Below are 12,054 nucleotides of genomic sequence, written 5' to 3' on the forward strand. Positions count from 1 at the left end.
GCTGATAGTTTTGGAGTTAGAGCGCTGTATCACTAAGGCTGGGACACTCTGTATATGAACAATACAATAATTAAAACATGTTGCATCCTTGCTTCAGAAGTAACACAACTAAAAATCTTGAAATTTCTTGAGACAAACAAAGTGATGTCTATCTTCAAACGGAAGCAATACATCTTACTAAGAAAATGATCAAAGTCTAATTTAATTCACTACAAAATTGAATATTTTAATCTGTCAATTCAGAAATAATTAGTTCGGAAACTATACAAGTCATTTCTAGACTTGGAAGAGCCAAGAATTTCGAGAAAACACAACAACTGAATGAAAGTAGACCAAAACATCAACAACGGACGTGTCTACCTGAAAATGATTCTTCTTCTGGCAAACGAACGCGTCGTCGGAGTTACTAAAATTGAATCCTTTGTCAGCGTCCACGCGATAATGAGGCACTGGGAGCTCTTTCAGATTGTGGTCGCAAAGAACATGCCAAGATGTTTGCTGAAAGGGGTGAAACCGAATGCATTGGTAGCTGGCGTCGATGTAGCTATTGTCTGCGACTTCATCCCCATCGAGGACTGCGCTACTGCTGCTACAGCTATGCTCCACTGTGCCCAGTTCAGGCTCCTACGAGATTACGTCAATAATCAAAAAGAAAGAAAAATTTCGATATAAAACTTAGTGTAAGCAAAGTATTACAAGATAGAGCCATTCAACCATTTTATTCTGAACATAATTGCACGAAATATTTCTCTGGCATTTGAAAAAATACTTTGAAATCGTATTATCATGTGTGATTAATAATTTTCTGGAATTTATTATACAAATATATCGTCTAACTATCACCTTCTTAATTTCTCTATTACATACACTTATACAAACATTATATTTTTTGTGCACATCCTTCTTTTAAATAAAGTTACCCATGCTTGAAATGTTTCTACCTTAGAATACATTAAAGAAATACAGAAAAAAAATTATGTCTACAATTAATCGACATTAGTAATCGGAAATTTTACTCGTTGCACCTGCTTCACGTGAATAAGACCATCCTGGCTCAGTTTTCTCTTCTTGGGTGCCGATTGTAGCGGCGAGTACAACGTGTTGATGTTACCAGGGCTGTGCTCGTGCGGCAAAGGCACCAGGTTTTGTCCTATTTGCTGTTGAGATTGTAGATTCGGTGTTCCCGACGCGAGATGGGAAGTCAAGACCGAATGGGTCAGTAACAGCGGATCCGTGGACGAAGTTAAGGTCCTCGGCGAAGAAGGTAGTAAATTTGAAGGATAGTTCGCCTGATTGCCTTGATGATGCAAAAGCATCTCTTGAAGAGCTACCTTTTGATCTGAAATAGTACAGTACCTGTAACTGTAAATCCTTAATTGGAAAGTTCAGGATGAGTTCATCGTCGCGACTCTATACTATTTCACTGACAAACGCTTCTCACGGAATTTGAAAGGCGTTCTCAGCAAACAGATACGATCAGGAGACAGAATGGTACACTGCGTTGAAAATTGTGGCTTGAAATTTTTTTCTTGATAAACAGAAATAATTAGATTGACTTGGAAATTTGTGGACACGCAGGTACACTAATATTTTGTTCTTTTTTAACGTGGAATATTTTAGGTGAATCGTTTGCTGTAATTTTTTAGGGCAATTATTATAATAGAAATTTAATTTGATTGAGAAATTATAATAGTTTGCTCTTTTTTCATTTAATAACAACGATGTAATTATCTGTATAATAGGTATGTATGTGTTGACTTAGTGTTGTTTTAGTAGTTTTAGTGTCAAACAGGATAATAATGTATTAAGGAGGCTCTACAGTTACGCTGTAAGTCAATATAGAGTTACTATTGTCGCTTGATTCACGCAGTAGTATATCTGGCATAGTATTTAGAATATTACAATGGTTCACAATTTTATATCAAAATAAAAAAAAAATTATGTTAAACATTGATTTTTAGTCGTTATTATATCTATTATATTTATATTGTATCATAAAGTAATATAAATCAATTATTTTCAGACAAACTACAGTACTGTTTGTATTTGATCACGCGTTTTCTAACATCTCGTGCAGCGTGCCAGATCTCTCGTACTATGTCAACAGCAGAAGACAAAACGCATTATCTTAGTATTCTTTAATTTATTATTAATACTACAAGTACCCTCGGAGTATTTTGTAAATCAATATATGTTCTTTAGATATTTTTCTATTATGCATACAATTTTCGATCCAATCTCGGCGTCAATTATTTTGTAGCACGTAATTGAGTGTGTTGAAAACGCATTTTCCTATAAGAGCCCACGTTAAAAAGTGAGAAATTGAAACATTTATTTCTTAGCTTCTGGTACCCTAGCCTTCCCAAAATTTATGTGGGTGTTTTTGGGATAAAATCTAACCCGTATACAAATTTTTATAATTTTCTTGGCGTTATTTCTATTTGCACTAGACCTTCCGTAAATGAATCTCTAAGAAGATATTTTTTTTATCTGGAATTATCAGACTATCCACTTGGATAGTTTCAAATATTTTAGACACTCTACTTTCGAACACTTTAGACACTCACGTGGTGAATGAACGTGCTGAGTGTCGTTGTGACCAGGTGGCGAATACGGTGGTTCGCTGCCACTGTCCGGTGGACTTTCAGGTAATGCGTGTCTGAAAATGAAAAGTTGAATCTACTTGAAACGAAACTCGAAACTACTAATAAAAGTTTCTCAACATCGTCACATATTCCACTCGTCAAAGTTACTAGGCAAAAGTAAATTAAATATATTTTATTTAAATATCTCGACTGCTAACTTTCAGTCATCCTCAGTCATTTATGTACGAAATTCTGGTCATATGTGAACGTAAGGAATAGAATAAATAATAATGAAAGGGTACGTGAAATTGTGTAATATAAAATTAAAATTACAGTGTTGGTATACAAGAGGAAGAAAAGAAATTGAAATTCTTGTTTGGTCAAAAGTACGTGACACGATATAAGCTTGTATTATTTGAAAATACATAATAAGAACATTATAGTCTTATCGACACATTTGAATCAGAAACTTCTTCATCGCGTGAATTCAAAAGTAGTATGACATTGGTATGGTGTCACTTATTCTTGACCAATGAAAACGTCAAGGTTCAACGTTCCCTCTTACAACGATGCTATAAATTAATTAATTTTGTATTATATACCTCTACTTGGCCTTGCATCAATATTTTGTCTATTTTTCTACGCTCATACAGGACCAAAATAACACACACACACACACACACACACACACACACACACACACACACACATTTTCAAAGTTTAAATAAAACACATTCAAACCACGTTCGCCAATCGCTGCAAACATTTCGCCTAACGCGATATCGGCGTTTCACTTCGTGTCTCGATGAGTTCGAACGAACCGCATCCTCGTTCGAGTCTTTTACTCGAGGATTGCGCAATTCCATGCCGATTCCACGCGCGCAAACGTCTTCGTCGTAAATCAGAAATCGTAATCTGTGGAATCTGTATTCTGGTTCTTGGGTAAGTTCAACTTACGGGTGAACGTACGATTGTGGATCCTTGTAAGTAGTGCCGTTCGGTACGATAGTGGTACCGGATGCGCACGTACTCGAGACTGGATGATTTTGGGTAATCGGTGAGGGTAATCGAGGCGGTGGTTGTTGGGTAACCGTCGCCTCGACGCGGCCGCCGTGGGTCGTCGTTCCACCCCCGTTTTCATTGTGAGCAAGGGTGTCCGCGAAATATCTACAATAAAACAATTAGTATCGCGATTACGGTATAAAAACAGTAACATTGGACATGGTACACGACTGTAGGCACTAGTTTCAATAACAGTAGCTTACAGCCAAAATGTACATTCAATGCCACAATTTTTTTCTTACGTACTTTGGCCTACTAAACTCAAAAATCGCAAGAAAATATTTTTCTATTGATAGGTATTTTTTATATGAATTTTTGTTCGGTTTTGTTCTGACATACCTTCACATTTTAGGCCATATCTCGAGCTAGAAACGTCAGATTGGGTCGCACAAGACGCCATTTTAAAGGTAATCGAATTTCCAACAATTGTTTTTTAGATTATTTTCCAATCGGTTCAATAGTTTAAGTGTTACGAGCCAATATATATGAGAAACTTTGATTTCTTCGGCTAAAATATTACCTTAAAAATGGCGTCTTGTGCGACCCAATCTGACGTTTCTAGCTCGAAATATGGCCTAAAATGTGAAGGTATGTCAGAACAAAATCGAACAAAAATTCATATAAAAAATACCTATCAATAGAAAAATATTTTCTTGCGATTTTCGAGTTTAGTAGGCCAAAATACATAAGAAAAGAATTGTGGCATTGAATATACATTTTTTTTTCTTTTTTTTTTTTTGTAAACTAGTGTAGTTGTTCTTCGAGCAAAGTGATCGTTTAGATCACGAAATGACTCGGGTAAGGTCCTGTCTCAAAGTGAAGGAACGTGATATGACGCAAATGAATATGATTATAGGCATAATGAACTCCTGAAAGAATGTTGTCACGCAAAAAATGAATAAACGCTAATTTTAGATAATACGATGAGCCGGAAAAGGACGCTGGATAGTTATCCACTCTCATAATGTTATTATTATTGTTTTGCAGGATTTTGAGGATTTTGAACCCTCTATGAGTCCTTTTTAAATAGGATGAATTAAAGCTCATATTGTTGAATAAGAAGAGGCATAAAAAGACACTTAAAAATGAAAGATTATAGCTTTTTATTATATTATATTATTGTATGAAATTAATATAGTAATTTGATTCTAACAAGGTCTAGGTTAATCATGCTTAAATTTCTTCTAAGGGACGATTATATCTTTCTTATTCTAATATCCAATTTTAAGTTGATAATAATTAGGTACGATTACAAAATTATCATTCTATAGAAAATTACGAAAGATACATTAAATGATTCAAAAAGAAATGACGACCATAGTTCGTCAATATGAAAACAATTACTAAAAAGAATTCTAAAAATTCCAAATCTACATTATAAATACGTATATTTCATATCTTCCCGTGCCTGCAATGAAAAAATATGTTAAATGATGTATGGAAGATGACAACACTTCGATTATGCCTTCCTGTAGCATAATTCGTATAAAATATTCACCTTATCGAGTAAACACATTTTTGATGATATAGTTATACTTAAAACAGGTACTCGGAATTTTCTGGATGACGCCATGTCATCCAGACGACATGTCAATTATATAAATAGAACGAGCGAATAAATTATACTATTACCGTTTCGATTGCTGTTTCACGCTTACGTTTTGCAAACGCTTTTAAATCGTTCTTGCATTTTAAACGAAACTCAAGATATAATATACCGTTACTCACAAAGTAGTTTCTCTGCCACTGACCCACTCACACGGTATTATTTCTACGATCATAGACTCGTAAAATACCGTATGTTTAATGACATATCATCGATATTCTAACAGATACATTTTTTCCCCTCTTTTCTTGTATGCTATTAACGAGTCCACGAGCAAGAAAATAAAATTTAACGAATCAATCAGCGTCGACGATTACAAAATCCGATAACTATCGATCGATACTAATCGCTGATCAATAACAATTTGATAAATTGGTTCTGCGACGTCCGCAACGTGGAGGAACACTTTTTCGGGGTTTCCCGTGTCGGGTTTCTACGAATTTCACATCCGTAACGCAAGCCACGTAACAATTTACGTTGAATAATACTTACTATTATATTCCTAGCTGTAATTACGTAATTAGCCTGTCACGATTTCAAATCCATGATCCTTGAGACCTGTGCCAATTATCAGTAAATACACTTTTTTTTTTCGCTAACTTCGAACGATTGCGCTTTTCATGCATCAATTACGGAATGCAATTACAAGTCGACCTGTCCTATCTGAATTTTTATAGTCGAACGCGTGCATCTTTAGAAAGACATGCAATTTCGAATTATTTCTGACAACTCTTTCTGTTCGCGAGACCTCTAAGACTCAAAATACTTGATTTTGGCGTACCCTGAAAATTCTAGTTTAGTTTTTATTAGGCCTTAAGAAGCAGAGGTTGCTAGAACCGAGTCTGACGAGTTTACAGGGGTCGAAAAAGTGAATTTAAACAGTTCTGCTTCGAGATATCTGTATATTTATTTATATATAATATTTGATAATATTATTAGGTTGCTGTATAGGAAAAGTCGTATGTACAGATGAAACTTTAACCATACTAAATATTTTTAAAACATTGCATTTTTAATCAAAATAGATTCCACATAATTCTGTTTCTTATTTAATTAATTTTCAATGCATCTTTTTATTTCAGTGCAGTAATATCCTGCATCAGATGACTTGTTTTAAAGGTAAGTTCTATTATTCTTGGAATAAGGATTTAGAATCTATACGATTAAACAGTCATAAAATAAACGAATAAATATAAATGTTGAGGTCAAGGACCTCGCAAACAACTCAACAGAAATGTTGAATCCACGTCAGCTCAATGTTCTCGATTCGTCTACTCCAACCAAGCGCAGCATCGTAACCTATCGCTAGACCTCTCTCTTTTCTTTCATGTACACAATTTAATTCTGCGACCAACTACCGCGAGAAGCTTCGAAAGCATTCAGCTCAGCGAGGTTAATTTAACTTTCTTCGTAACCTCGCGACGCAAGAAAGATCAAGGGTGAAGCTTCCATTCCGTTGATCCGTGAATGAAATCTGTTTCTGAGATCAGTGCCGGGGTCTTTAATGGAACGAGTGCGTTAGGTTGGATTACCAGGCCTAACGCGGCAAGCACTGATTCCATCAATTCCGACCAGGCTGTCTCTGTCATTATATCATTACACCTCTGCGGTCGCTACCACATGATATCTGTCTGCAGTTTCCACACGCGCAACGTATTCCAGTGTACTTGCATGGCTAACCATGTGTTCGGCCTGCCGCGTGGACGTTCATCCTCTTTCTTTTCTGTATGCGTTTCGCGGAGACCCGTACACTACCCGCTACAAGTTTCGGATCGAGTCCTAGATCGTTACACTTCGAACACAGGGTGGATCAAGTAAGCGTTACTCAGTTATCGGTGTATTTCTAAAGTAGTTTTAGTCTCTTCACGAAATTACCTGTACCTCTTAATTATATTAGGGTAAACCAAAAGTTCGCTTCAAGAGTATTTTTACGTCACAACTGGAAGCAAGAGTTTAAAGCTACCAAATATAATGTTTGCGTTGCTGCTTCGGTAGCTTTAAACTCTTGCTTCCAGTAGTGACGTAAAAGTAATCGAATCTCAAAATTTTCCATGATTTTACTAAAACGAAAAAAAATGTTTAATGTCACAGAATCTTGAATTTAAAAAAAAAACATGGGCATCTATTATCCAATACTTGTTTATTCACCAAGTTCACTGGGCGTATCAAGTTATCCCCGTTTATTTCAATGCTTGTATCGTTAATACTGAAACTATTTAAAAACGTTGCACGTCATAAATATTTGTACGTTTCATTAACTCCAAAATAATTGCTCGCGCGTAAGGGAATGTAGTCAAGCGATTGGCAATTAATATGGATTAAAAATCTTGATTCCAATTACAATTATATTGTGAAATTAGAAATCCAGCGAATGAAATTAGAAGGAATCTTAGGTACCATTGAATTTCTATAAAATAATTCCTGAGACGTTCAAGAGTGGCCTCAAACTTCTGATTGGTAGTGTATACATATACTCTTTCGTTATTCCGCGTGTGCGTGCGTAGAACTACATCGCGGTACACTGCATCGCGGTGCACTGCATCGACATCACCAAGTCCGAGAACCGCTCGCTCTAAATTAGTGGTTCTTAACCTTTTTAAGCTAGTGGCATAGTTTAACAAAGAATTCTTAATATATTTAGGCCACAGTATAAACTCAACATAAAAAAGACCATCATACTTGTCAATATGCATCCAAATCAATTAATTAAAATGTTTTATTTTAATTATAGTAACTCCATAAGTGTTTTCAATTTTTAGAATTAGAAAAGTATTTCTTATTAACTTCTAACTAATAATTTAGTTAAGTTAATGCTTAGAAGAGTTACAATAATTATAAAATCAAAAGGAAATCCCACGAAGGAAGTGTTATATATTTGTAAATTAATGTAAATTTTTTTTTTTAATGATGTTTTAAACATTAAACAGTTGTGTGAATACTTATTGCTTCAATATTTCTATCGATTGTTCTTTTTTTTTGTTAATTTCGTAACATACATAAATAGCTATTTTTTTTTCAACTTTATGTGTTCTAGAGATTTTCGACAATATGTAAAATATCATTGTTTATAAAAACTAAATTAATAAATTACAATTTTACACAGTTTTTTTGGAAACTGATCGGTGTACGAATACTTTCTGCACTCACTGTATATATGAACTGTTCACTAAATTGATATTACGTTCTTGGATGTTATAACAAAACTTTAATTTCCATCATTTTTGACTTGACATAGTCTGTGTCTGTCGTGCAGAAATGACCAAAGCCCGTTGCAACTAGATCGCTCAATTTAGGGACTCAACGCGATGAGTTTCATGGTTGGCAGGAAACACGTGCCATTACATACACACTGGTAAAGCGCATTACATCTGAATTCTTTAATTGGCATGATTTGATTCGGGGCTGCCTGAAGCGAGAACGTTTTGTCGTTACTGCGAATTCGTGATTACTAGTAGCTTAGTAAATTTCGTCTACGTATAATAGCAACTTCGAGCATGATGCATAGTTATAGGAGGAATTCAAATTTCTTATGCAAAATCTTCTTTGAATCTTGTATAAATTCCCCGCAATTTTCTGTTGATTGGTAATGATAACGTAATTAAGAACGCCACTTAATTTATCACGTAATTTAAATCATAATTACGAATAACAATGCGCCAATACCTATATGAAGCTAATAAAGAGTGCCTGAAATACAATAAAAAATTATGCTTGCGAGTTGAAGAACCAAATTGCAAATGTAGGTAGTCGGTACAAGCATTATTATTTAAGAATATTTCACACAATAATTATTTGAAACATTAACAATGCTTCTACTGATTACCCACATTAGTAATTAAAAGAGTATGTAATCAATAGTTTTATCCACATTCTGCTGTAAGCAATCAAACTGTGCTTTTTTGTTTGTTCCCCCATTCATGTGTACAAGTAATTGGGATTAATAATCTATAGTTGCTTGTTGATAAGATCAATTACGGTAATACGCGTAAATGTAATACAAATTTACCGTAATTGCGTTTACGACCAAACGACTACACGTAATTATCTCAATTATTCTATTTTACTTGATTCGCTTTTTACGCCAAGATTACACATGTTCCTTCAACAGGTATACGAAAGAGATAAAATAAAATTGATGTTCGTACTTTGTGTTCATCTTTTCGAAAATTGATGCAGCTGCAAGCGCAGCCAATATTTCATCGGCAACATATACGCAACGCGCGTTTAAAATACTATAGAGTTAGATCGATCTGTTTATTAATCATGGACCGCGAAGCTTGCAATAAGTAATCTCTTTCATAGGCAATTTTGAATGGAAAATAAGATACTGAAGGGAATTATGCGCCGATGATTGATGGAGTGTGAAGTCGAGATCCTGATTGCGGTAGAAACGCATAAGCACGTGTGCTACTAATGTAGGCGTCAACGATGGCTTCCGACGAAGTTGAATCCCGTCGTTGGATAGGAAAACATAAATTCTTTCGAAACTGGAATACTTTCGACTGCTATCATCGAAAGTGTCCACTTAATAATTACATTTACATTAAAATTGAAATTGATATTCATGGATCACATACTATAGGTATATATGGAGAATTATCTCAGCATTATTGCAAAGACTTATAAATAACGACAAACCAATATGCATATATTGTAATATATATGTAGCAAATTTTTAATTGAATAATGATTTGATATGTCAAGTCAAAAATGATGGAAATTAAAGTTTTGTTATAACATCCAAGAACGTAATATTAATTTAGTGAACAGTTCATATATACAGTGAGTGCAGAAAGTATTCGTACACCGATCAATTTCCAAAAAAATTTTGTAAAATTGTAATTTATTAACTTAGTTTTTATAAACAATGATATTCTACATATTCTCGAAAATCTCTAGAACACATAGAGTTGAACAAAAAAATAGCTATTTATGTATGTTACGAAATTAACAAAAAAAAGAACAATCGATAGAAATATTGAAGCAATAAGTATTCGCACAACTGTTTAATGTTTAAAACATCATTAAAAAAAAAAAAAATTTACATTAATTTACAAGTATATAACACTTCCTTCGTGGGATTTCCTTTTGATTTTATAATTATTGTAACTCTTCTAAGCATTAACTTAACTAAATTATTAGTTAGAAGTTAATAAGAAATGGGGTCTTTTTCCATTTCTTTATTAGAGCCATTTTTAAAAGTACTTTCCTGGAAATTTGATGTTTTCTGATTCGTACGGAGCAATAAACTAATGTGTTTACGTTACAAACTCTACTGTAAATGGTTCGTCATAAGAATCGTACAAATACTTATTGTTTCTATACTTTTACCCAGTTTTCGCATTTTTTTGTTAATTTCACAAATTATATTAACTAGTAAATGTTGTTTGGACTATATCTATCTTGGAGACTTCCGAGAATATGTACAATATCATTGATTATAAAAACAGAAGTTAAGAAACTACAATTTCACACAAAAGTATTTTTGGAAATTGATGGGTGTACGAATACATTCTACAGGAAGAAATAATATTCATCTATATTATTAAGACAATTATTATTAATATTAGACTGTAGCGATATGTCATTCTTTAAATAATATATACAAAATAGCGCTTTAATATAATCCCTAAAAAAACAATTGTATCTGTCATTGCTTAGATTTAAATGTAATGACAGTACATCCGTACAACGCATCCACATGACTCTTACAACCTAGAATTCAATTTATTATTGCAACACTATCGTCTTTCTGCTCTCTTTTAGTCATAGATTACTCCCCTGCGGCTAGTCGTAATAGTGTCACCATTGAATAGCGATAAAACATTTCCAGATAAAACAAATGTATCACTATTTTAAAACTGACCAGCATTTAAATACGTTTAAGTACATTCGTACTCGATATTATATACACACAAGTTAAGGTTTTTATAAAATTTGATATATCAGTTTTTAAATGTTATTCAAATAAAAAACAATATAAGTGAATATAAATCAATATTCATATCTTCTTTATTTTTATAAATATAATGTATGTTACCTACGACTTCATAATTTAATTGTTAAAAAAAATACGTATAGTTATCGTAATAGTTCGCGAATATTAAAAATTATGTTGGTTTTCAAACAAGGTGAATTTTACTAGAAAATTTTTATGTAAAAACTCACGTGGCTGGTTGTTCACTGTCACTGTTTATAAAATCTTCCAATTGCGAGAAGTCCAGAGCCTCGTTGTCTATGCCTCCGACGAAATCACCCCGACCTGAAATTTAAAAAGAAAACGTCAGTCTCGGTTAGTCTCACCTATCCTCTTACTCTAGGATACCAATTAATAACGATCACAAAACATCGTCGTGACGTAAGTACTCCATAAATCTATCCTTTGATAACGTCCGCCAGTACGTAATTATTAATAAAATCAATTTTTTCCCCTTATAAAAGTTCGTTCATCAAACTCTTATGCAGATCTTGTTAACGTACATTACACAATCATATCGAAAATAATCGTATTCGTTGCATACATATTACACTCCAATACACAAAGAATAATACAAATAAAAATATTCTCGATTCGTTTATAAGAAACGTTGCAATTCAAGAAACCGTTCAAAGTAGTGTAACCTAAGCAACCGTCCTCTACGTTACAATTTAACAATCTACTACTACTAAATTAATTTACTGCCGCGACGTGGAGATTGAAGATTAACCTAATCGAATGAATGCGCAACGTGTCTGGCACTATTATATGAACGATATAAACCGCGATAAGCAAATGGCTGTGTCACTATCAGTATTATTGTT

The 12,054-nt window shown here is 33.7% G+C and overlaps 1 protein-coding gene across 3 annotated transcripts in view; it reads right to left on the reverse strand.

Moving 5' to 3' along the window:
- Window positions 1-12,054, reverse strand: part of LOC128888525 (myelin regulatory factor-like protein) — a 93,619-nt gene that overhangs the window by 16,438 nt on the left and 65,127 nt on the right. For 2 of the 3 annotated variants that reach the window (XM_054145455.1, XM_054145457.1), the window contains exons 2-6: window positions 11,422-11,515; window positions 3,543-3,752; window positions 2,568-2,659; window positions 1,017-1,339; window positions 361-624 (exon numbers count right to left, since the gene is read on the reverse strand). In XM_054145455.1, the coding sequence (XP_054001430.1) occupies window positions 361-624; window positions 1,017-1,339; window positions 2,568-2,659; window positions 3,543-3,752; window positions 11,422-11,515 (983 nt within the window). The remainder of the gene's footprint in view (window positions 1-360; window positions 625-1,016; window positions 1,340-2,567; window positions 2,660-3,542; window positions 3,753-11,421; window positions 11,516-12,054) is intronic. The other variant, XM_054145456.1, reaches the window with a different exon arrangement.

The sequence above is a fragment of the Hylaeus anthracinus genome, unplaced genomic scaffold, assembly GCF_026225885.1.
Source record: "Hylaeus anthracinus isolate JK02 unplaced genomic scaffold, UHH_iyHylAnth1.0_haploid 11994, whole genome shotgun sequence".
In the NCBI taxonomy this organism is placed as follows: Eukaryota; Metazoa; Arthropoda; class Insecta; order Hymenoptera; family Colletidae; genus Hylaeus; species Hylaeus anthracinus.